Source organism: Choloepus didactylus, chromosome 3 (assembly GCF_015220235.1).
Source record: "Choloepus didactylus isolate mChoDid1 chromosome 3, mChoDid1.pri, whole genome shotgun sequence".
Taxonomy (NCBI): Eukaryota; Metazoa; Chordata; class Mammalia; order Pilosa; family Megalonychidae; genus Choloepus; species Choloepus didactylus.
This window is the reverse complement of record NC_051309.1, coordinates 179,762,379-179,789,050: the sequence shown is the minus strand read 5'-3', so window position 1 is coordinate 179,789,050 and position 26,672 is coordinate 179,762,379. Positions and strand designations below refer to the sequence as shown.

General features: G+C 40.5%; 1 protein-coding gene and 1 pseudogene across 1 annotated transcript in view; both read left to right on the top strand.

Moving 5' to 3' along the window:
* The first annotated feature begins 739 nt into the window (after positions 1 to 739).
* The window catches only part of TMEM192 (transmembrane protein 192), a 45,187-nt gene continuing 19,254 nt past the window's right edge, over positions 740 to 26,672 (top strand). Inside the window, exons 1-4 of the mRNA XM_037830959.1 lie at positions 740 to 858; positions 6,243 to 6,389; positions 11,771 to 12,035; positions 16,615 to 16,749. Coding sequence (XP_037686887.1) covers positions 832 to 858; positions 6,243 to 6,389; positions 11,771 to 12,035; positions 16,615 to 16,749 — 574 coding nt within the window. The 5' untranslated portion in view covers positions 740 to 831. The remainder of the gene's footprint in view (positions 859 to 6,242; positions 6,390 to 11,770; positions 12,036 to 16,614; positions 16,750 to 26,672) is intronic.
* LOC119529998 lies at positions 6,406 to 7,961 on the top strand (annotated as a pseudogene).

Genomic DNA, 26,672 nt, shown 5'->3' with positions numbered 1-26,672 from the left:
TAAAGATTATGTGGGGTCTCTCCCGTTTGCTGAGAGCAGCCTAAAAAGGATCCCACAATACCCAATGCACAAACAAATGCGTACCAAAAAGTATGGAAATGTATTTGCTCCAACTGGTATTAGGTTATCTCTGCTGGGTAGTATTAACGGAAAATTTCACTTTTCCCTACTTGCTTTCATTTTTACCAACGATCACGTATTATCAGCAAAGTCCATTCAAAATTTTCCTCAGTCTATTTAAAAAGAATCACAATACCTAAAGATGCTGAACCGCTTCATTTCCCATTGGTGAAATCTGCAATATGGAAATTAGAATCTTTATTCTCTTCCAGTCCCTCTACTGGTGGAGTTTCGAGTTGTAAATACGCACCCAGGGATTCTACAACTGGTTCTACCTATACATAGGGCTGTGCCTTCAAACAAAAACAAAGCAAGGCCGAAAAAAGTTAACGTTTAAAAAGACACAAGTGGCGGTAGAAAACAAATTACTGGAGGTCTAGGAGCGTACCCTTTAACGCCCAAGTCAGACTTCGGCAAAGCGAGGACCCCAGCGGAGGCTGTTCGTATCACCATGAACCGAGGTCCCGGCGGGGGCAGAGCCTTACCTCCACGGCTGTCGGGACGCACGCCCCTCCCTCCGTCTCGGCCAATCGGGAGTGAGGAGGCGGGGCCCGGGCGGGCCGGAGGCGGGGCGGGCACAAAAAGGGGTGTGCCGGGGGCGGGGGCGGGGGCGGGCAGATCTCAGATGGTGGTGACTTTTCTCTGTCGGCGGCTCCTGGGTGCAGGTGGAAGGGCTGTGCCGACCGGGGCTTCGGCCTCCAGGGCCGGGAAATGGCGGCGGGGGCCAGGATAGAGGACGTGAGTGCACTGAAGTAGCGGGGGCTGGCCCTGGGAATCTCCTTCCTGTGCTGGGTCGCGCGCGGGGCGGGGACTGCGGGGGGAAAGCTGCCACTAACCTGCGGGTCCGCCGCCGGAAGGGGCGCCGTCTGCGCGCAGGGCCGGGCCGGGCGCGGGGTTGTAGGAGAAGTCGCCCGGGCGGTCGTGGGTCGGCGCGCTACCTGTGCCGGTTCCGGTCTTATTTCTCTGGGTGGAGGCTGGGGTGGGTTCGGGGCCGTGGGCACGCGTGTTTGGAGGTCCCAGGCGGGTTCCCAGCCCACACGCCGCGCGTGTCTTTAATCCCGGAACTGGGCGCTTCACGTGATGCATGTCAGGCCTGACAGCCATTCCTCGGGGCTCATCTCTTGGCGCCAGATGGTCGGGCTCCGTTCCGATGCACCTAGGGGCGCTAGAGGCTAATCACCCTTCCTAGCGGGGTCCTCCAGAGAGCTCCAGTGGAGCTGGAATTGGCTGCAACGCCCGCACCATACGCCAGTGCCCCGCGGGCTGACCTGAAGCTGTCATCCCCCGGAAACCCACAATGGAGAAAAACAGTGTCATGTGCTGTAGAAATGAAAAAGATTAAAAAGATCTCCTTACTTAAAAGCGTCCAAACCAGATTACTAAAAAACCCAAGTGGCCCAGTTTACAGTATATTAATACAGGGTGATAGCATAATTGCAAAAAGTATTATTTCTTTACTTGACTATGTTAAGACATTTTCAAGGGGAAACATGTTTCTGTGACCAGAATTAACTGGTGGGTTGCCCCCTTGGCACATAATATAATTCCTGCCCTTGAAAAATGGAAAGTTGACAGTTACATTGAAGCATTAAAATGGATACCTAAATTAATAGGAATATTATTGTCACTAAATGTAGTGCATCAGAAAAAACAAGACATGCAAAACACGGTTCCAGCCCTAGAAGACCTTAGATTCTTGTGCAAATGCTGGCCATAGATAAAGAATCTTTAGTAAGTAAAGACTAAACAATGTCTAATGATGAGACTAAAAAATTCCCTTTTTTCAGTTCAGTAAATGGAAAACTATAAGATTTGTAAGTAGATTTTGAGATATATATTTAAAGAAATTCCATTTTTTTTCTGAATGTTTTATGCTGAGTTTCAAGAACTGACAGTTTATGGAAAAAATGATTATCTAAAAGAAAAATGAGAGACTCCTAGAAATCATGGGAAGTGCTTCTTGGTTGGTGCTGAACTGCCCCAGGGTTCTTGGGTCTGTAGCTTTTAGCTTTAGGATGAGTATAATCTTAGAAATCTGTTTCACCAAATAATTTGAGGTTAGTGTTTCACCAACGTTTCTGTAGCTAAATCACTTTGGATCTGAGCAAAGTTGATTGCTTTTGGTATTTTGTAGATGTGATTTCCAGCCTTCAGTAAAAAGCCAAAAATTATGGGCCATGCCATCAGCCCACATACTTAAATGGGTTAAAAGAGTCAAAGGCTGAATATTAGTTAGTGTTCATTGTTTGCAAGTAGTGAAACCGACTGTGGTTAATTTAAGGAAGAAAGTAATGTATTTGAAAAGATATATAGTGGAAATGAACAATTAGAGCTCTGCAAGGACCCAAGCCAGGTCAGCTCAAGGGGTCCTTCTGGGGTTCTACCCTGGAATGAATCTGCCTCAACCATGGTCTCTCTTTGCTTTGCTGAACTGGGAGAGTTGAATTGGCCTAACCCTCCTTGGTTCCATGACCACTGCTAGGCCAGAGGAGGTTGAAGAGTATTGAAGGATGTTCCCACCGAGACTAAATGCAGAGGTAGACTGGTAGGTCCCCAAAAGAAATAGAGGCTTGGTTGCAAAAGAGGGAAGAGGTACCATGTGGGCAGAAACAACATATATCTTCTAGAAGTGGTAATGCAGTTATTAACAATGGGGATAAAGAAATTATTTGAAATCATTAGCTCTCTTCCGTTCACCTTCCACTTGCAGATGATGAGATAGAATGGGTATTGTTTGGATGGCTGTTCTGTATATTTCCTATAGGATCCACCTGACAGTGTTTGATATAGCCAGCAAATACATTTTATTTCCTGAACTAATAACATAGGGAAAAAACCCCATTATAGTCCCCAATCCCTCCATTGTATTAATTAGGAAAAACAAAAGACGTACACATAAAAAAGAAGACAATATAAGGCAGCGTATGAAATATTCCAAATGAATATTATGGGTATCATGTTTTGTATGAACTTTAAAGTAGGAAGAAAGCACTCGCCTGGAATAGGAAAAGTTTTGTTATGACCTTGAAAGGTGAGTTGAATTCTGAAAAATTTAAGAGAGATTTATGGGGTACTCTAGAGAGCTCATTTAAGCTAAGGGAGAAGTTACATGAAAGGGAGGTGATGGAAGATAAATAAAGCTTACTGTTTCTTACAGTTAAGATTTCAATACCAGTTTTGTTTCAATTCCCAGTTTTCAAGTGTTCATGAAGTTGGGCAGTCTTGCATTCACTCAACACCTATTGAGCACCTGCTATGTGTCAGGTGCTAAAGGTACAAAGCACATAATATAATAGAGAGTCCCTGCCCTTGTGAAGCACACCTTATTCTGAATGTATAGGAGTATGTTATTACTCATATCACTAATTCTGATACCTTGTACTTAGTGTTGTAAGTTAAAATTGAGATATATAAGGATGTGCTCGGGACTTCCATTCCTGGCCAAGGTGTAGTATGGGGACTGGATTTACCTTTCTGCCTGAATCCAGAAATTTAGATACAATATATAATATAACAGTTTTCAAGATATTGGACATCAGGCGATGACAGAGTGATCTCTGAGAGATGGGAAACAAGGTGAGCCCCACGATTGCTCCAGCTTACTGCCTTGGGAGAGTTTGCAGCTGCAAAAAGGGAGGCAGAACCCAGGCAGAGCTGAGCAGACCCTCTGATTTGAGGAGATGGAGCTGAGAGTCTGGGGAAATCAAGGTAACTGGAGTTCACAGGAATGAGTACTCAGAGAAGAGCTTGCTGCAAAGGAAGAGAACTGAAGATCTGCAGAGTCCACCTCAGGTATTCAGCAGAGTACTCAATCAGCCCATGCTTGTGAGGAAACTCCCCAAGACCTGTAAAGAACCACCTGATAGGATTCGAGGCAAACAGTACTCTGTGCTCAGTTAGGACCTTGTTCTACCTGCCACACTGGAAAACCTTATAATTCACAGGGTATTAGGCAGAGTGCTTACAGGGCCTTGTCTCAGTAATGGGAAATGATTAGCCCTAAACTAAGTATAGCCATGGTCCTTCCTAAAGCAAGATCAGTGGTCAGACTGTTTCCAAGTAACTTAACTGCATCCCAGAATAAAGTTTGAGAATATTTATAGGAATATAAAAATGTCCAGCAACCAAAGAGGTAAAATTTTTAATATCCAGCATTCAGTCATAAATTACTAGGCTTGCAAAGATGCAGGAAAATATTATAATGGGTTAGAGAGGTAATGAATTCTACATAGGGAGGAAGAGAAAGCTGGAGTTAAAGCCAGATAAAGCACCTTATTACTCTGCGTCAGGCACTATTTAAGTAATTTTACATGTATTAACTCATTTAATCCTCCCAACAAAGTTATAAAGCATGTACTATGATTCCCTTTTTTTAGATGAGGTAACTGATGCCCTGAGAAGTGAGATAACACCACACCTAGTAAGCAGTAGAACTTGTATTTGAACCCAGATAGTTTATTGCCTTTGGAGCCATCCCTTAACTGCTGTGTTTAACTGTGGTCAGAGTTGATCCTCAGATTTTGGCCCAGTCTTTGGTGATTCCCGTAATTGAGTTAGGGAGCAACAGATGGACAAGTTTGGGATGCCCATTCATTCAACAAATATTCATGAGTGCTGACCATGAGACGCTGCTGGGCACTGGGATGAAGAAGATAAATAAGAGCCAGTGGGTCTAATTCAGCCTAGTGGAGAAGACAGACGAAGTAGAAAACCATCACAGGATAGTTATGATAGAGGAGGTGATCACAGGGTGCTGTGAAAGACATGAAGGGGTGGGCATGATGCAGATATGGGAAGTCCAGGAAGGCTACCTGGGGAATGACCCCAGGTGGGTCTGGAAGGATGCACAGACATCAGCTAAGGGAAGAGCTATGTAGGCTAAGACATCTGCTGTCTGAGAAAGCATTAGAGGCATAGGATTCTTGAGAACAAAAATAATCAGAATTGTACCATGAGTTTGAGAAGGTGAACTAATCAGGAAACTAGCTAGGCATTGAATTAAAAAAGTAGTAGAGCAGTGCTGAATGCCTGAAATTAGAAACTGAGGTGTCCACCACAAATCTGGATAATGCCCAGATTACATATTTATGTTTCTAATCCTTGTGCTCAACAGTCTTCCCTTACCCCATTTACCTCACTTCCTATCCCTTGCAAAGTAAAAAGCCCTTATTCTTGTTTCCAAATCCTGTTCTCAGGTTTCCCTTTCCTCATGGAGTCTTCATTTCCATTTCATTCTGGTGCAGTTAGCTAACCTTCTAAAGCTAGACGCCCACCTCTTTGCTAATTATGTACCTCCCTGTAGTATGCCCTGCATTATATACTATTATGTATTCTTATGTTGTTGTTTAATCTTTCCTGTCTTTATCCCTAACCTCCCTGATGAGGTTGTAATCTCCTTTTGGACAGTGACTGTGTTTTATTTTCTTTTATCTCGGGCCCAGTGCCTATACATAATAGTATTCAGTAAGGGTATGAGATTGAGAGTTCTGTGGCTCATTTGTATGTAGCAGAGACCTGAAGTCCTGCTCCTGTCAAGAAAACTTGAGCCCATACACACTCAACCTCCGCTGGCTTCTTCAGTGATAATACAACTATTGTTTTCACTGGGGATCTGTATCTACAAACCAGTATCTCCTCGAGGATCCATCAGGGTGATCTGTTTCTATCTATCATAACTGAAAGTTTGTTTTAAGCACTCTTAAAGCCTCCACTGACTTTTCAAAATTTTGTGGAACACCCGAGACATAGTTTAAGAACTGCAGCCATACGTAATTATTTAATCAATAATATGCTTTTAAAAACTCAGTATCTAAATTTTGAGGGCTTGAAGAAAATGACTTTCTTTGACTCATTATGTTTTACCTGGTTTGTGAGGTGTAGTAAATAATTCAATTACGATTTCACCCATCTGCTTTAATACTTGCTTTCACCAAATTGTATACAATAGAGTTATCTAGAGGTTTAGGGTCTTTTTTTTTTTAATTGGCTTTAGGTAGGGAATGTGTTCTCCTGCCTCTAATTTGTCTGATGTTTTTTAAAGCTTTATAGTTTAGTAGATTTGTCTTAGAAACATAATCCAGAAACTGGTAATTATAGTTTGCTTCTGTTTTTCTGCACCCCAGGGTTCCTTGGATCTCACTCAAAGCATTGAAGATGACCCCCTTCTGGATGCCCAGCTTCTTCCACATCACACATTACACGCTCATTTTAGACCCAGATTTCATCCTCTTCCTACAGTCATAATAGCAAATCTTCTCTTGTTCATACACGTAAGTTGGCTGGGAAGAAAGTGATCCATCCAAAGGTGATGTTCTTAAAAAAGATATAAGCTCTTCAGAGGGCCATTTCACTATCTCATTAAACATTTAAAATGTATATGCTTTTTTACTCATAGCTCTACTTCAGAGAATATATCATAGATATATTTGTACACATTTAAAGATGTTGTTCATAGCAATACTGTCTGTAATATCAAGAGGCTACAGACTACCTACCATCAAGAGAATACTTTGTAGTCCCATCCATATAAAAGAATGCTATACAACTGTTACAAAGAAATGGGGTAGGGAGCTGACTTCCTGGGGCCACCAGTGAGGATGTTGTGTCCATCTCCTGTTGGCCCTTCAGCCTGGAAGATGCAGCCACGGTGGAGCCCAGAGCCCGCCCCCTGAGTCAGCCCAGATCTGGCCCCTCCCCTCCCAGATTTTATCATGTGGGCAGCCTGCTGCAACTGGTTCTGCCTGGATGGACAGCCTGAAGAGGACTTTCCGCCTCAGGGAGCCAGTACGCAAGCCTATTTCACCCTGGGTACAGCTTCTTCCCTTCCCCAACAGGCTCTGAACCAAGCTGCAAGGCCTGTGGGGCTACTTCATGAACGTGGCCAGGAAGATGAAAAATCTGAGACCCAGAGACACTAAGCACTTAGCTACTAGAGTGCAAAGCCACAAAGCAGCAGACCTGCTTGGACTAAGAAAAATCTCTGCCTGACCTGTTCAAGGCAAGTGGGGACTGGGCTCCGCCTCTGTCACCTCTGCCAGTGGTTCCAAGCTACTGCCGTTCAGGGGGAAGAGCTCATGAAGATGAAAGTGAAGGACCTGAGGGACTGTCTCAGCCCCCATGATATCTCTACTGAAATATGCTGGGAGGAGGAGGAGCTGGTGTTCTTGGTGGTTGGACAGCAGCCTCTTATCTCCCAGGAGGGCAGGACACATGCCCCCATCTTGGCCCTGCACTTCCCTGAGCAGCAGACCTTCTGACCCACCCTCTAACCAGCACAACACCTCCTGCCTCACCCACCCTCCCTTCTTCTACACAAGCTACTTCTGTTGGCCCAGACCAGGATCAGGAAAATCAGCAGGTTGATGGCCATGTGTCTCATGACCAAGAGGAACCGTCTACCTGGAGAACACAGCCAGAGTGACTGCTGAGGATGAAGCTGAATATATCGACTCAGAGGATAGGTTTGTGCCAGGCCAGAGGGCTTCTCTGTCTGACCTGATCAGTCTGGAAGACACTGAAGCACTGACTGTGTGGCAGTTGAAGGAGATCCTGGCTTGCAACTTTGTCAATTACAAGGGCTGCTGTTAGAAGTGGGAGCTGATGGAAAGGGTGATTTGGCTGTACAGGGATTAAAAAGGATCCAGTACCTGATATGTAGTGCTGAAGATCAAAATGGGGGTGCCAGCATAGAAGAGAACCTGTGTAAGATCTGTACAGACTCACCCACTGACTGTGTTCTGCTGGAGTGTGGCCACATGGTTACCTGCACCAAGTTTGGCAAGCACATGAATGAACGTCCCATCTGCTGTCAGTATGTGATCTGAGCAATGCATGTCTTCTGATCCTGAGGGCTTGCACTTGCTTCTTCAGTCCCTTTCAGGGACATAGTCCTGGGTGTCTGGCTCAAGGTTGGCCAGCTTGCAGAGGGGTGGGCTAACAGAAGACAATGTGTAGAGTGTTCCCAAGAAAAGGGCAGGCAAAAATGCCATGTCTCCCTGAGTTTGCCTTGCTTGCCATGGGGGTGCACCTCTTGGCTGACAGAGCCCCTGAGGCCAGTGGGGACTGGCACACATTGCCTGGGCTAGTTCCTGTTTTTATGATCCGGGGTGATGATGGTAATTGATGGAAAGAGACTTTCCAGAACTTGGACCATGTCTTCCTCCATTCCTCCGAGAGCCTAGATAACTTCTTGTGCAGTTCCCCCCTTCCTTCCACTCCCCACCCATCCCTGTGGGATGCTTGCCTCTGTTTCACCAGTCAGAAGTCCTGCCAGAAATGGTTCTCTTTCTCTCCAGCACATCTGGGTTTATTTCTGGTCTCTCATTATCTTTGCTTTAACCTAACTTTGCTAAAGTTTTGGCTACATTGCCTAAAATCCATTTGTTTCTTTGGACCAAAAAGTTATTAGCTTACCAGACCAATAGTCTTCCTTAGGATAGAATTTTGGACCAGAAAACTTAACCCTGGTGAGAAATGAAACACAGATGCTACTAAAAATCTTGAAAGTTGTTAAGAGTTGCTTCCTTAAGTGCTGGGATTGGAAGCTACCAGTCTCCTTACCTGACATTGGGAGCCAACAGAAGATCTGTCTCCCCAGCTGCTGGGAAATTCCAGTCTCATCTATGCTACTTCCTCTCTTGGGGCCTGACTGGACCATCCTTAATTTTATTTTATGATGAAAGGGGACATTTTGGGGGAGGCTGTGACTTTCTGCTTAACTGTAAGGAGTCTTAATCTACTTCCCCTGAGATTGAAGTCCCTCCCTTTCCCATAGAGTTTCTAAAGCATGAAGTTGCTGACGTCACATGGAAGGCATAGAGACTTGGGCAAAGAGCCTTGCTCTTCTCTAGCCAAGCTTTTCATGGTGACCAAACCAGTAAGACAGAGCACCTAAGAGGTATCAGAAGGTACTGAGTTAGGCTGGGTTCTGTCCTTGAACAGGCAGCCAGAAGCCTTAATCCCCCAGCGTGGTAGGAAGTCTATTCCCATTTCCCTTCCCAGCCTACATTTGGGAGCAGTTCAGGAAGAAGCATACTCCAGGCCCTTTAAGGAGGACTATGTAGCAAGTAGGTGATGTTCTTGAACCCACTTAGGGTCTTCATACCACTAGATACATTCACATACCATGCAGTCATACAAAGCGTACATTCACTTGTTCACAGTACCATTATATAGTTGTGTGTTCATCACCAAAATTAATATTTGAACATTTTTATTACCACACACAAAAATAATAAGAATAAAAATTAAAGTGGAAAAGAACAATTAAAGTAAAAAAGAACACTGGGCACCTCCGCTCCCCCCCCCCCCCCATTTTTCTACTCATTCATCCATACACTGGGCAAAGGGGAGTGTGGTCCATACGGCTTTCTCAATGTGATACACATCTTGTCATAGAAAATATTACCACTCTTCACAACTCACTTTTATTTTTAATAGATTTATTATATGCTAATATTGCTTACTGTTCAATGCTTAGCAACTGGTGATAATGATAGCTTTTTTTTTTTTTTTTTTTTCTTAAACAATGGAAATTTACTGGCTCCCAGATTTGATGCTAAGAGAAGTCTGAAATTGAGGTGTTATCACGGCAGTGCTTTCTCTGTGAGAACTATGTTGTTCTGGGGCTGGCTGCTGGTGAATCTTGGTCCTTGGCTTTTCTGCCACGTGGCACTGCCCATGGCGATGTCTTCTCTTTTCTCCTCTGGGTTCTGTAGACTTCAGGTTTCTTCCAGTGGCTTTCTTCCACTGTGTCTGAATTTCAGTCTGCTCATAAAGGATTCCAGTAATCTGGATTAAAGCCCAATCTGATTCAGTTGGGCCACACCTAAACTGAAGTAGCATCTTCAAGAGATCCTATTTATAATGGGTCTACGCCCACTGGAACTTGGACCTAGACCAAGAGGGATGAACAATTCAATCCATCACAGTATAAGAAAAGTTTATTGATACGATTTCTGATTTCACTTTGCAGTTAATCTTTAAGAAGCTATCAGTTGTCAAGTTTTTGGTGTAATGACAGCTTTTTAAAGTTTTTTTCTTTAATTAAAAAATATTTTCTTTCCAGTAACAAGTAAAGCATTATGGAAGTGTACAAAGATAAGATGATAGTCTTCCCTTTTCTCTACCTCAGCCCTTCTTCCTGAGTTATTAAATGGGATGAGTTTGTTGTTTCTCCTTCAGTGCCTTTCATTAAGTTCATACAAATATATACAAAGAGATTAGCTCATATTTAAAGGGATTTCCCCCATATCTCTCCACCTCCCCCCTCCAAAAAAATTGGATAATACTGTTTTACTCTACAGCAGTGTTTCTCAAACTTGAGCATACAGCAGACTCACCTGACAGGCTTGTTAAAATACAGATTGCTGGACCCACCCCAAGAGATTCAGATTCAGAAGGGCTGGGATGGGGCTGAGAATTTGCATTTCGAGCAAGTTTTCAGGTGATGCTGCTGCTTGTGGTCTAGAAATCACACTTGGAGAACTACTGCTCTACAACTTATTTCTTTTAATCTTAATATATCACAGACATCCATCCAGACCAATACAAAGAGATTTACTTCATTCTTTTTTGTAGGTGCCTAATAGTCTATGATATGAGTGGATGTATCATAATTTTTTCAAGCATTGTACAATGGATGGACACACATACTTGGACAGCTTGCAGTTTTTTGCAAGTGTAAAACATACTGTGCTTGGTACTGAGTTTCTGTTCGCAGCAGTGGAAAAGTTACGGTAGTGGTTGCTGGTAACAGTAGCACAACGTTGTCAATGTAATTATAACACTACTGAATTATACATTTGAATGTGGTTAAAAGGGGAAATTTTAATTTGTGTGTTACTTGAATAAACAAATCTTAAAAACCATAGGTCATACAACACAGTGAATCCTAATGTGAACTATGGAATATACTTAATAGTATAGTTGTAATAATATTGTTTCATCAGTTGGAACAAAGGTACCATACTAATGCAAAGTGTTAATAACAAGGAAAACTGAATGTGTGAGGTGGAGTAATGGGAACTCTGTATTTTTTGCATGATTTTTCTGTAAACCTATAACTTCTCTATTAAAAAAATTTAAATAGTATGGTAAATATCTGTATCCATTTTTCCAAGGTACTGGTGCTTTAACTTGTAAGGGATAGAGTCTTTAAAGTAGGATTTCTGGGTTATATTTCCTAATTATTTTCCAAAAGCAATTCCTATTTCAGTGATCAATATATAAGAATGTCTGTTTGCCCATATTCTGGCACCAATCTTTTTACATTTTTGTCAATCTAGTTGGATGGTTTTTCTTGTTTTCTTAAAATTGAAATTAGAAATAAACTTTTTGAAAACATGATTTTTATTAGTCACTGTTTTTAATAAAAGAAAGGTGGGCAAGAAACTACATTTGACATTAAATGGTCATCTCCATTATACAGGATTTGAGGTGATTTTTATTTTCTTATGTGTGATTTTGTCTATTTTCCAAATTTATTGCAAAATTTTATAATCAAAAAAAGTTCATAAAAATTAATTTTTTAGTGCATTTATAAAAACAGGATAGAGAAGGTCGTAGGTATAAGAGTGTGTGCTGGGATGGTGATTTTTATTTCGTAATTGCCAATGTTGACTATTAATCCTGATGCTTTCCTTTCTACCAGGTTGTGTTTGTTATTTTAGCATTTTTAACAGGTGTGCTTTGTTCTTACCCTAATCCAAATGAGGACAAGTGTCCAGGAAACTACACCAACCCACTGAAAGCTCAGACAGTTATAATCCTTGGAAAAGTTATTTTGTGGATCCTGCATTTACTTCTTGAACGCTACATCCAATATCACCATAGCAAAGTAAGAAATCGAGGCTATAACATGATCTACCACTCTACGAGGCATCTTAAAAGACTTGCACTCACGATACACTCCACTGGTAAGCCCGGTTGTCTTTTTTGGCTTTTATGTGGCTTTCTTGAGTGGCAGAAATGACAGAAGAAAGAAAATGTGAAGTCTGACTTTGTAATCAAATACATTCTCTCATTTTTACGAAAGCAATTTGTGTTGTGGCCACTAAAAGTTGGGTTACATTAGTGTCTTGAAACTTGCCTTACAATATCTGTAGTCTTACATTTTCATTTGAAATCTGGATATTTCAGTTTTGAACATGGTGTCCATATTTCTCTGTGTGAAATGCCGAACCCCCCCTCCCTTCTGGTACCAATAGGTTTATTCATTGCAAGGAGTGGCATAAATGCTGTTGCTATTTGATACTTCTGGGGGTAAGAGAAGAGATTTTTTTTTTAAATTGAAGATCAGTGCTTTATAATCCCATTAACAAATGATTTTTTTGTTAATGGATTATAAATATCAGAGCTGTATTGAAGGGGAATAGGATTGAAAAGGGTTGTTTAAAGGCATATATCCCACAGATCAGCACTGCAAATATAGATATGGGCTTGCATGATGTATTTCTCAAGTATGATACTGGTACAGAGAGTTGATAACAGAATGGTATATGGGAAAAATTTACCTATAGCATACTAGGGACCATAATTAATAGGAATATCATATTAGTACCACACAAATACTAGGGACAAATAATTAAGGGCTGAAAAGAGCTATGAGGTGTTTTGGGTCATGAGAATTGTTTAAAAAAAAAAAAGGAAAATCAGTGTTTTTCTTGCAGTAGGAGCTCATGATAGAAAATTTGGTGGAAAGTTTATCCACAGGTTAAGTTCCTGGGAAAAAGTGGAGTGTTGTTTAATAAGATAAATTATCCAAAGTGGAAAACTTGAAAAATATACAGTTCCTAATTTATGAAGGAAGGATAGGAAGGTCCAGACAGGACTTAGAATGCATGAATGTTTTTCATTATGGTTGTTTTATTGTTTCTTTGTTGTTGTTTTTCTTTTCTGTTGCAGACATTACACTTTGAAGCCTTAATGGAATTAAATTGAACTTCTTTAGGTATTTTGAATTTTAGGTATTTTGACTTAGTGTCAAAGCTTCTACCGTTTTAAAAGACTCTCTTTTTCAATTTGAGTCCAGAATAAATCTTTAAAAATTTTGAATACAGATTGGATATAATATTTTCTTCAGAAAAACTGAGCAGTAGCTCTACAGAATTTAATTTCTTCTTCTTGTCCGTTCTGTTAAATGCATTTTTTAAACGGCAAGGTGCAAGTTCATGCACTCAGTGAAGTTCTCAGTGGAAGCCAAAGAGCCCTGCTATAGCAGAGAGAGAAGCAGGGCCAGGCCGTTTTATAGAGATGGGTGATCTTGACTGATCTTGTAGGGGAAGACCATTTACGGCTCCCCAATGAGCTTGGCTTAATGCTGAAAAGTACTTGCTTTTGGCCAGAAGATGGCACTATAATCCTCCCCCAAAAATAAAAGCAGAAATTGTTTTTAGCTACTGCAAGAACATATGTGCTCTATGACCAAAGTAATGTTCTGTTTCTCAAGTGATGGTCTGGAAAAAGTATTTATGAGACCCACAAAAAAACTGTCTGGTTTTTACCTTTCTTCTGACTTCAAATTCTTGTTAAACAGGAGACCCTTAATCATGATGTGGTTTAATCACAAACGACATCCCTTTTATGTTGCTCATGTAAGGACCCAGGAAATCAAAAAGATCAGGGCAGGTGTTTAACTTGTTTCTATTTTCTTTGAGTATTTTTTTTTTCTTATTTAAAGAATAAGAAGGTAAATCTATGGGGATACGGCACTTCCCGTTAATCAGAAGAGTACAACCATTTTTCATTCTCTTTATTACATGTATTAGTACTGCAGATATTGATGAACTTTGTCCTCTTGGTTTTTGTTATTCTCTATCGGAGAAAAAATTAATTGAATTTTTTATTTGTGTCTTTGTGGAGACAAGAGAAGGGTCTTTGCTGTCTTCCCAAGTATGCTAAAAATATTTACTCATCTATCTGTTCTCCTTCTTTAGATCCAAGTATATTTTCGACTCTACCACACATATCATTAACACATAGTAAACTGTATGTTTAGGGTTTTTTCCCCACTGAAATGAAAACTTGGCCCTTCGCTGAAAAGCAGTAACTTTCAGTCTGTCAGATGGGCCCAGTCAGCAGTGTTCCTCTTGGGGCCCTGAAGGATGAACCCAGAGATGGAGTCCATTCAGAAGTGAAGTTAGGAAGAACTACTCTAGAAGGCAAATTCTGAAAGGATACTTAACTTATAAAAGCATTCTAGGGCCCCCTGTCGTAAGCAATTGTGTCCTCCTCACTTAGCTCTCACGGGCCACATTGCTCAGGAGGGCCCAAGGCTCTCCAAGTGCCAGAGTCCCCACTGAAGCCTGTGCCTGGTGCCCTGGGGCGCAGTGAGGCAGAGGGCCTGGGCCCTTCACTGGGGGGTAGCCTGTGACTGTGAGGCCACAGTGGGAGTTGAATGGGGCTGCTGTGTGCTGCTTGCAGGAGGGACTGTACAGCGTGTGTCTGGAGCTGTGATAGTTCCCATAAAACCAGGGTTCTTGTTGTGATTGTTATAATAATAATGATACCTACTGTTTACTGGCACTGTTAGTTCATTTGTTCTTACAAGAACTCTGTGTGGCAGATATTATTGCCCCAATTTTATGGAGCAGTTGGGCTCCAGGTAAGGTAAGAGGCTGAGTTCATAGGAGGTGGCAGATCCTGTGCGGGAGACCGGGCCTCCCCGTGCTTGTGTGCCTCGTCACCACCTTACCTCCCCTGCCCACAGGAATGCTTCTTCCAAATTTTTATTATTATTATGATTATTATTATTATTACTACTATTATTTTACCATCGTACAAGAAAGGATTTTATTTTGGGAAACTGATTTTCCTTCCAAGTATTTTTACTGAATAGTAAGTATTCCATTAACTCTTAGAGTCTTTTTTAAAATATGAAATGCAATGAAACAAAAAAAGCTTTTAGGCTTATGTCTGTGGTTATAAAACCACTGGGAAAAAAAAGTCACATATTGTTATCCTGTAGGAGGTATCAGTTGAGCCCTGTGAGAGCCATCAAGTCACACAAGCAGGAGTGAGGAGGGAGGTGAATAAACGGTGAAGAATGAGGCTGAAGAGGTCAGCCCGGGCCAGATCTTGAAAGATGCCAAGAGGTTTGGACAGGAAGGAGCTGTTTAAGGGGAAGGGGTTTGTGGAGATCTGGGAGATTTGGAAAGATCAGAGTGGCTGTAGCTGGAGAGTGCATCTGATTGGAGCAAAACTGGGAAGGAGGCTGCTGCAGGAGCTCAGAGGTCAGGGGACCATAGTCTGAACTAAGACACTCAGTGGAAAGGGCTTCCTCAAAGAAGGTACTTTTATGACGTCCATGGCACTTACCATTTTAGGGAATGTTTTACTTCATATGCCTGTCCCACTAGACTGCAAACTTCATGTCTGCAGAACTCCCTGTTACAACCTTACGACCCACCACAGTGGGTCCTGTTGCTCAGGACACGGGAATCCTCTGAAAATTGTGTTTTCACTTTCCGTACAGAGGCTTTCCTAATTTTTTTTCCTAAATATTGTAAAACTCTTATTTGCAAAACTAATTTACAAAGAAACTGTCCCTATGCTAGATTATTGGTCATGTGTGAGTGTGTCGGGGAGGGGTTAGGGCTTGTTAGAACATAACTTTGTGTAGAGTGTCTTTTGATAGATCATTTAAGCAGGGATTTTTGAGTCACAGTCATTCATTTTGTACCAAGAAATAGAAGGTAAATCAAATAAGCATTCTCTTCCATGATGAGACTCAGATGAATGTGTTATATAAGTTTTAGGAAATTCTAAGATAAGATGCTATATGACTCCCCTCTGCCCCTAAATTTTCCTTTGACATTCTTCAGAATTAAAGAACCAAATGAGGTTAAAATTAACTAATGAGCATGCTGACCAGGGGGGAAATACAGCTAATATTCATTGAGTGCTTACGTGCCAGGCACCATGGTAAGTACTTTTTATCTTATTGATAGATTTAAACTTCACAGCAGCCTGGTGAGGAAGGTGCTCTTTTTAACCCCCATTTTGCAGATGAGAAGATTGTGGCATGGAGATGTTAGGTAATTTGTCCAAGGTAAATACCGTGTCCTGGATTTTCATCCAACAGTCTGTCTCACTGCAGTGCTTCTAACCACTGTGCAGTTCTGCCGTTGGCCCGCTGTACATCCCCAGTGGGCTGCTAGCATCCTCACACGCCTGTGGGTCCTGAAGAACTGGTGTCAGGATGTTTTATAAAGACTGCATCACTTTTTAAATGCACAAGGGACCCAAAGGAGTATCATTGTTAATAATTTTATAAAGCAAAACATCGTTCCTTAGTTTTTAAGAAAGTTCCGATTCTTATATATTTGTGTTACGGGGCATCATTGTTTCTTAGATATGATTTTTTCGTTTGTTTCCTCAAAAGTCTAGCAGTTGCTGTGTTTTTTTCCTTGAACTTCCTTCACTGCTGAGTATAAATGGACTCGTGTAGATGTTGGTGCTGTGCTCTGGCTGACACCTGGTTTGTTTCTCTTTCAGGCAACACAGCCCTTCTCCTCATACTGTGCATTCAACATTCCTTTGCTGAGCCTGGTAGACTGTACCTTGACTTCATTCTGGCCATCTTGGCCTTGGAACTGATCTGTTCACTGATGTGTCAGCTCATTTACACAGGTGAGGATTATAACTACACTATTCTTACAGAGACTTTTTGCTTGTTTTCTCCCAACTTAGAGCAGAGCCCACGATCTTAACAACAAGAAGTGTTTCTTTGTAGCTGAGAACGGTTTAGCACCTGGATCTCTCAATGCTGACCACATCAGACTTCTTTAATTTCAAACCAACAGGAACACACAACCAGAGTCACATATCAAAATTTGTGTAATCCACAAATTTTTATCAACTAAAGTGAAGACTTTTCTTAAAAACAAAACAGAACAAACCCTTTTGTTTCCCCCAAAGGCTGCTCAAGTGTAAGTCTGACATTTAAAATAATTAAATTTAAAATAAGTATATAAATAAGTTATGCATGCAAACCTACATTTAGCCCATAGTTGCGGAATATAATAGCTATTATAAATATAATAGCTGAGTTTAGAGCTGTCTGAAGGTTAGTTTCTCTCTTTCTTGCCCTGTCTCTCAAAACCCTCAGTGGTAAATTAGATTAGGTTTCAGCTATGTTAACATGAAAAATAGTATGGAAGATACTTTAACAGAAAAAAATTTAAGTCCTGGGGAAATACAGATTTCATTCTTGCTCCAAAATTAACATGCAGTAAAATCTGTTCATAAAAACAGCTGACTTAGTGGCATTGAGCTAATAGCTGTTTTGTGACCATAAAATACCTCATATATCCGGACAAACATTTTGAAAGAGTTCGTTTTTCTAGTTATCAAGGAAGAAGTGATGTGGGTCTTAGCTTGTGTTTCATTTTATGATTTTTTTGTGCATCAACTTGAGGCCAAGAGAAAGGCATTTAGAATATGAATGGAGCAACTAGTTTGTTTACTTGGAATAAATGTGATTGATGTTGTTAATTGACTTTTATAAGTGTGTCTCTATCAGCTAACAATTAACAAAATTACAAAGAGGATTATAATTGTACCTAACGCTTAAAAAAACAGTACATACCACCCAATTAACTTTATAGAAAAGAGTAAGACTTTAGTTATAAGATTAATTTTTCAATGTATAGGAAACTGTGTAATACTTTGATAAGGTGATCCATGTGTCAGAAATAAACATTTGAATTACTCTGCTTATTGAGATCCGTACCATTCTGTGATGTATCAGGTCTGACAAGTGTTGTGAATGGGGTTATAGTTTAGATTTCAGCATATAATTCATTTAGTATGTTACTCTGTAGTGCTTTACAACTTTTATTTACTATAAGGGATGTGAATCTTCATTAAAATATCAGGTAGATATTTTTTAAAAAGTATTTTCTCTAATACCTATGCAATACTCAGGAGATGATAACTACGTTCCAACGATCATGTGAACGTCATATAAATAAAGGGAAATTAATATAGTTAAAATGTAGTCCAATAATTATTTCTATAGGATTTACTCTACTATTTTTAAAGGATTTGCCACAACATTTAAAAGTAATCATACTATAAATAAGAGGATACCTGTTAAAAACAAAATGACAAATGTCTGTGACTGTTTAAAGGAGGCAGAGGAAGTAGTTGTTCTAAGAATACTGAGAGGAACTAATTTTTTTTTTTTTTAATCTTCATTTTATTGAGATATATTCACATACCACGCAGTCATACAAAACAAATCGTACTTTCGATTGTTTACAGTACCATTACATGGTGGTACATTCATCACCCAAATCAATCCCTGGCACCTTCATTAGCACACATACACAAATAACAAGAATAATAATAAGAGTGAAAAAGAGCAATTGAAGTAAAAAAGAACACTGAGTACCTTTGTCTGTTTGTTTCCTTCCCCTATTTTTCTACTCATCCATCCATAAACTAGACAAAGTGGAGTGTGGTCCTTATGGCTTTCCCAATCCCATTGTCACCCCTCATAAGCTACATTTTTATACAACTGTCTTCGAGATTCATGGGTTCTGGGTTGTAGTTTGATAGTTTCAGGTATCCACCACCAGCTACCCCAATTCTTTAGAACCTAAAAAGGGTTGTCTAAAGTGTGCGTAAGAGTGCCCACCAGAGTGACCTCTCGGCTCCTTTTGGAATCTCTCTGCCACTGAAGCTTATATCATTTCTTTCATATCCCCCTTTTGGTCAAGAAGATGTTCTCCATCCCACGATGCCAGGTCTACATTCCTCCCCGGGAGTCATATTTCACGTTGCCAGGGAGATTCACTCCCCTGGGTGTCTGATCCCACGTAGGGGGGAGGGCAGTGATTTCACCTTTCAAGTTGGCTTAGCTAGAGAGACAGGGCCACATCTGAGCAACAAAGAGGCATTCGGGAGGAGGCTCTTAGGCACAACCATAGGGAGGCCTAGCCTCTCCTTTGCAGCAACCGTCTTCCCAAGGGTAAAACCTGTGGTAGAGGGCTCAACCCATCAAACCACCAGTCCCCTATGTCTGTGGTCATGTTAGCAACCATGGAGGTGGGGTAGGCGAATACCCCTGCATTCTCCACAGGCTCCTCAAGGGGGCACTACATCTTTTTTTTTCCCTTGTTTTTCTTTTTCTTTTCTTTTTTTTTTTTTTTAACTTTCCCTTCTTTTTTAAATCAACTGTATGAAAAAAAAAGTTAAAAAGAAAACAAACATACAATAAAAGAACATTTCAAAGAGACCATAACAAGGGAGTAAGAAAAAGACAATTAACCTAAGATAACTGCTTAACTCCCAACATGTTCCTACTTTACCCCAAGAAAGTTACCTAATATAGCAACATTTCTGTGAACTTGCTCCTACTATATCCATCAGAAATTAACAGACCATAGTCATTCCTGGGCATCCCCAGAACATTAAATAGCTTATCTGTTCTTCTTGGATTATTGTTCCCCCTTCCTTAATTGCTCTCTATTGCTAGTTCCCCTACATTCTACATTATAAACCATTTGTTTTACATTTTTCAAAGTTCACATTAGTGTAGCATATAATATTTCTCTTTTTGTGCCTGGCTTATTTCGCTCAGCATTATGTCTTCAAGGTTCATCCATGTTGTCATATGTTTCACGAGATTGTTCCTTCTTACTGCCGCGTAGTATTCCATCGTGTGTATATACCACATTTTATTTATCCACTCATCTGTTGAAGGACATTTGGGTTGTTTCCTCTCTTGGCAATTGTGAATAATGCTGCTATGAACATTGGCGTGCAGATATCTGTTCATGTCACTGCTTTCCGATCTTCCGGGTATATACCGAGAAGTGCAATCGCTGGATCGAATGGTAACTCTATATATCTAGTTTTCTAAGGAACTGCCAGACTGACTTCCAGAGTGGCTGAACCATTATACAGTCCCACCAACAATGAATAAGAGTTCCAATTTCTCCACATCCCCTCCAGCATTTGTAGTTTCCTGTTTGTTTAATGGCAGCCATTCTAACCGGTGTTAGATGGTATCTCATTGTGGTCTTAATTTGCATCTCTCTAATAGCTAGTGAAGCTGAACATTTTTTCATGTGTTTCTTGGCCATTTGTATTTCCTCTTCAGAGAACTGTCTTTTCATATCTTTTGCCCATTTTATAATTGGGCTGTCTGTACTATTGTCATTGAGTTGTAGGATTTCTTTATATATGCAAGATATCAGTCTTTTGTCAGATACATGGTTTCCAAAAATTTTTTCCCATTGAGTTGGCTGCCTCTTTACCTTTTTGAGAAATTCCTTTGAGGTGCAGAAACTTCTAAGCTTGAGGAGTTCCCATTTATCTATTTTCTCTTTTGTTGCTTGTGCTTTGGGTGTAAAGTCTAGGAAGTGGCCGCCTAATACAAGGTCTTGAAGATGTTTTCCTACATTATCTTCTAGGAGTTTTATGGTACTTTCTTTTATATTGAGATCTTTGGTCCATTTTGAGTTAATTTTTGTGTAGGGGGTGAGGTAGGGGTCCTCTTTCATTCTTTTGGATATGGATATCCAACTCTCCCAGCCCCATTTGTTGAAAAGACCATTATGACTCAGTTCAGTGACTTTGGGGGCCTTATCAAAGATCAGTCGGCCATAGATCTGAGGGTCTATCTCCGAATTCTCAATTCTATTCCATTGATCTATATGTCTATCTTTGTGCCAGTACCATGCTGTTTTGGCAACTGTGGCTTTATAATAAGCTTCAAAGTCAGGGAGTGTAAGTCCTCCCACTTCGTTTTTCTTTTTTAGAGTGTCTTTAGCAATTCGAGGCATCTTCCCTTTCCAAATAAATTTGATAACTAGCTTTTCCAAGTCTGCAAAGTAGGTTGTTGGAATTTTGATTGGGATTGCATTGAATCTGTAGATGAGTTTGGGTAGAATTGACATCTTAATGACATTTAGTCTTCCTATCCATGAACATGGAATATTTTTCCATCTTTTAAGGTCCCCTTCTATTTCTTTTAGTAGAGTTATATAGTTTTCTTTGTATAGGTCTTTTACATCTTTGGTTAAGTTTATTCCTAGGTACTTGATTTTTTTAGTTGCTATTGAAAATGGTATCTTTTTCTTGAGTGTCTCTTCAGTTTGTTCATTTCTACCATATAGAAACATTACTGACTTATGTGCGTTAACCTTGTATCCCGCTACTTTGCTAAATTTGTTTATTAGCTCTAGTAGCTGTATCGTCGATTTCTCAGGGTTTTCTAGATATAAGATCATATCATCTGCAAACAATGACAGTTTTACTTCTTCTTTTCCAATTTGGATGCCTTTTATTTCTTTGTCTTGCCGGATTGCCCTGGCTAGCACTTCCAGCACAATGTTGAATAACAGTGGTGACAGCGGGCATCCTTGTCTTGTTCCTGATCTTAGAGGGAAGGCTTTCAGTCTCTCACCATTGAGTACTATGCTGGCTGTGGGTTTTTCATATATGTTCTTTATCATGTTGAGAAAGTTTCCTTCAATTCCTACCTTTTGAAGTGTTTTTATCAAAAAGGGATGTTGGATTTTGTCAAATGCTTTTTCAGCATCTATTGAGATGATCAATTGATTTTTCCCTTTTGACTTGTTAACGTGTTGTAATACATTGATTGATTTTCTTATGTTGAACCATCCTTGCATGCCTGGAATAAACCCCACTTGGTCATGGTGTATGATTTTTTTAATGTGTCTTTGGATTCGATTTGCAAGTATTTTGTTGAGGATTTTTGCATCTATATTCATTAGGGAGATTGGCCGGTAGTTTTCCTTTTTTTGTAGCATCTTTGCCTGGTTTTGGTATTAGATTGATGTTAGCTTCATACAATGAGTTAGGTAGTGTTCCATTTTTTCAATGTTTTGAAAGAGTTTGAGTAAGGTTGGTGTCAGTTCTTTCTGGAAAGTTTGGTAGAATTCCCCTGTGAAGCCATCTGGCCCTGGGCATTTATTTGTGGGAAGATTTTTGATGACTGATTGGATCTCTTTGCTTGTGATGGGTTGGTTGAGGTCTTCTATTTCTTGTCTGGTCAGTCTAGGTTGTTCATATATTTCCAGGAAATTGTCCATTTCCTCTACATTATCCAGTTTGTTGCCATACAGTTGTTCATAGTATCCTCTTATAATTTTTTTAATTTCTTCAGGATCTGCAGTTATGTCACCTTTTTCATTCATTGTTTTGTTTATATGGGTCTTCTCTCTTTTTTATTTTGTCAGTCTAGCTAGGGGCTTGTCAATCTTGTTGATCTTCTCAAAGAACCAACTTTTGGTGATATTTATCCTCTCTATTGTTTTTTTGTTCTCTATGTCATTTATTTCTGCTTTAATCCTTGTTATTTCTTTTCTTGTATTTGGTTTAGGATTGGTTTGCTGTTCATTTTCTAGCTTCTTCAGTTGATCCATTAGTTCTTTGATTTTTGCTCTTTCTTCCTTTTTAATATATGCGTTTAGTGCTATAAATTTCCCCCTTAGCACTGCTTTTGCTGCATCCCATAGGTTTTGGTATGTTGTGTTCTCATTTTCATTCGTCTCTATATATTTAGCCATTTCTCTTGCTATTTCTTCTTTAACCCACTGATTGTTTAGGAGTGTGTTGTTTAACCTCCAGGTATTTGTGAATTCTCTAAGTCTCTGATGGTTATTGACTTCTAATTGTATTCCACTGTGGTCAGAGAATGTGCTTTGAATAATTTCAATCTTTTTAAATTTATTGAGGCTTGTTTTATGTCCCAGCATATGATCTATTCTGGAGAAAGTTCCATGAGCACTAGAAAAGTATGTGTATCCTGGTGATTTGGGATGTAATGTCCTGTATATGTCTGTTAAATCTAATTCATTTATCAGATTGTTTAGGTTTTCAATTTCCTTATTGGTCTTCTGTCTGGTTGATCTATCTATAGGAGAGAGTGATGTGTTGAAGTCTCCCACAATTATTGTGGAAACATCAATTGCTTCCTTTAGTTTTGCCAGTGTTTCTCTCATGTATTTTGTGGCACCTTGGTTGGGTGCATAGATATTTACGATTGTTATTTCTTCTTGCTGAATTGCCCCTTTTATTGGTATGTCGTGGCCTTCTTTGTCTCTCAAAACATCCCTGCATTTGAAGTCTATTTTATCTGAGATTAATATTGCTACACCTGCTTTCTTTTGGCTGTAGCTTGCATGAAATATTTTTTTCCATCCTTTCACTTTCAGTTTCTTTGTGTCCCTGTGTCTAAGATGAGTCTCTTGTATGCAACATATTGATGGTTCATTTTTTTTTGATCCATTCTGCGAATCTATATCTTTTAATTGGGGAGTTTAATCCATTTACATTCAACGTTATAACCGTGAAGGCATTTCTTGAATCAGCCATCTTATCCTTTGGTTTATGTTTGTCATATTTTTCCCCTCTGTCTCTTAATATCCTTTATTGTACCCATACCGAATCTCTTTAGTACTGAACCTTTCTCCAAGTCTCTCTGTCCTTTCTTTGTTTCTCTGTCTGTAGGGCTCCCTTGAGTATCTCCAGTAGGGCATGTCTCTTGTTAGCAAATTCTCTCAGCATTTGTTTGTCTGTGAAAAATTTAAGCTCTCCCTCAAATTTGAAGGAGAGCTTTGCTGGATAAAGTATTCTTGGCTGGAAATTTTTCTCACTCAGAATTTTAAATATATCGTGCCACTACCTTCTTGCCTCCATGGTGGCTGCTGAGTAGTCACTACTTAGTCTTATGCTGTTTCCTTTGTATGTGGTGAATTGCTTTTCTCTTGCTGCTTTCAGAACTTGCTCCTTCTCTTCTGTGTTTGACAGTGTGATCAGTATATGTCTCGGAGTGGGTTTATTTGGATTCATTCTATTTGGAGTTCGCTGAGCATTTATGATTTGTGTATTTATGTTGTTTAGAAGATTTGGGAAGTTTTCCCCAACAATTTCTTTGAATACTCTTCCTAGACCTTTACCCTTTTCTTCCCCTTCTGGGACACCAATGAGTCTTATATTTGGACGTTTCATATTATCTATCATATCCCTGAGGTCCATTTCGGTTTTTTCAATTTTTTTCCCCATTCTTTCTTTTATGCTTTCATTTTCCATTCTGTCATCTTCGAGGTCACTGATTCGTTGTTCAACTTCCTCTAGTCTTGTACTATGAGTGTCCAGAATCTTTTTAATTTGGTCAACAGTTTCTTTAATTTCCATAAGATCATCCATTTTTTTATTTAGTCTTGCAATGTCTTCTTTATGCTCTTCTAGGGTCTTCTTGATTTCCTTTATCTCCCGTACTATGGTCTCATTGTTCATCTTTAGTTCTTTGAGTAGCTGCTCTAGGTGCTGTGTCTCTTCTGGTCTTTTGATTTGGGTGCTTGGGCTTGGGTTATCCATATCGTCTGGTTATTTCATATGCTTTATAATTTTCTGTTGTTTTTGGCTTCGTGGCATTTGCTGAACTTGATAGGGTTCTTTTAGGATTTGTAGACCAATTGATGTCCTTATCTCTAATTTATCAGATCTGCAGCTTCGTGGAGTACACTTTCTCTAACTAACCAGCAGGTGGCATCCATGAGCCACCTGTTCTCCACAAGCCAGTTCTCCCCTGCTTAGCCTTTTTGGTGAGTGGGGGAGTGAGTCTTGTGGGGTCCAATTGGTGTACCAAGCTTGCGTGTGTAGTTGGTGTTGCCTGCCCTGTATATGGGGCGTGTTTCTGGGCAGTTGGTGGGGGGGGGTGGCTCTAACAATCAAATCTCTCTGGTGATCCTAGAGTTTTAAGGCTGCTGCAATAGTCTAATCCTTCAGTTCAGTCCTGCCACACTTTGTCTCTGCCACTGACCCACAAGTCCTTGGTATTGGCGTATGGCTCCTGAGACTTGCAAGTGGGCCCCTCTTCCAGGCCGTGCACCCCCTGGTCCTCTGTTGAGGGATGACTGTGCTATGTCACAGGTGAGTGCCGTCCCCCCAGAGCCGTTCTGGGCTGCTGGGCTGTGTAGGGAGGCTCCCAGTCTGCTGAAATGATGGCTGATTGGGGCTTTGTTAATTCACATTGCTCTACCTTCCCAACTCTGGGACAATCAGCTGAGGTTGCAGGGAAGGCTAATGTCCACGCCCAGTTTTGTGGTGTGTGCCTGTTATTTGAAGCACTTCCGTCACACTGGGTTGTCTGGGGCAGTTCTGGGCTATGGGGCTGGCGATGGGCAGGAGTGTTTCCTGTCCACCAGGATGGTGGCTGTGAGCGGACACCCCCCTTTTTTTGGGAAGTTGTGGTGTTTAGTGAATTTTCTCAGCCACTGGATTATTGCGTTTTGTCTCAGAGCTCTCCTAGTTCTGCTCTTGACTTCACCTGCCCAAATTGCAGGTCTTTGAAGCTTTCTGTATTGGGCTTCTTAGAGTAATTGTTTTAGAAAAAGAAAAAAGGATTAAAAAAAAAAAAAGGGCCCTCCTCAGAGATCTAATGGGTTATTGAAATGCTAAGAGACAAAGCAACCAGGGCCATTAAGGAAAGGTCACCAGGGCAGAGAGATCAGCTTTTCTTCAGGATTTGTATATGCGCCTCAGGGCCTGGGCTCCGGCCTGAGCTCTGCCCTTCCCCCTTCTATGTTCACCAGAACTCCAAAAATCCTCCGCTTTTATTTTGGAGTTTTTCGTGTTGTTTTTTTTCTATGCCTGTCTCCTCTCTGCTGGGCTGGCTGCTCTCAGATTCTCTGGTGTCTGGTCTCCGTCTATCTATGGTTGGAGTTTGGATCAGCAGAATGAGTTTCCGATAAGGGCTGCCACTGCAGTTCTCCCTTCTCCTTCCCGGAGCTGACAGCCCCTCCTCCCACGGGACTGAGCCTGGCAGGGAGGGGCGCGGGTCCCCTGGCCGCAAAAACTTACAGATTTCGCTGATCTCAGTAGTTCCACGTTTTCATGAGTGTTGTATGAAGTATGCCCAAAGTCAGATTGCTCTGTGGTGTCCAGTCCACACAGTTCCTGGCTTTCTACCTGCTTTCCTGGAGGAGTAACTAAAACATACAGCTCACCAGTCTGCCATCTTGCCCTGCCTCGGAACTAATTTTTAAATTAGTTACATGACACCTAAACTTGAACAAAAAGAGAGAATTTTCCTTTAGCGTAAAGCATTTATATTAGTCCCTTGTTTTCCTAAATTAAAAAGAATTGTTTTACTCTAAAATCAGAGTCAAAGGCTTAGAAGCATATTTCATCTTTATTAGCATTCCTTTTTTTCCCAAATTAAATTCAGTTTTATTGAGATATATTCACATACCATGCAATCATCCATGGTGTACAATCAGCTGTTCACAGTACCATCATATAGGCATGCATTCATCACCCCAATATATTTTTGAACATTTTCCTTACATCAGAAAGAATCAGAATAAGAATAAAAAATAAAAGTAAAGAAGAACACCCAAATCATCCCCCCATCCCACCCTATTTTTCATTGTTTTTTGTTGTTGTTGTTGTTTAACGTTACTTTTTAAATGTTTTATTTGAATAAAACAACACCATTAAACATTGTCTTTTTCGGTTGCTGCAAAGGAGAGGCTAGGCCTCCCTATGGTTGTGCCCAAGAGCCTCCTCCCGAA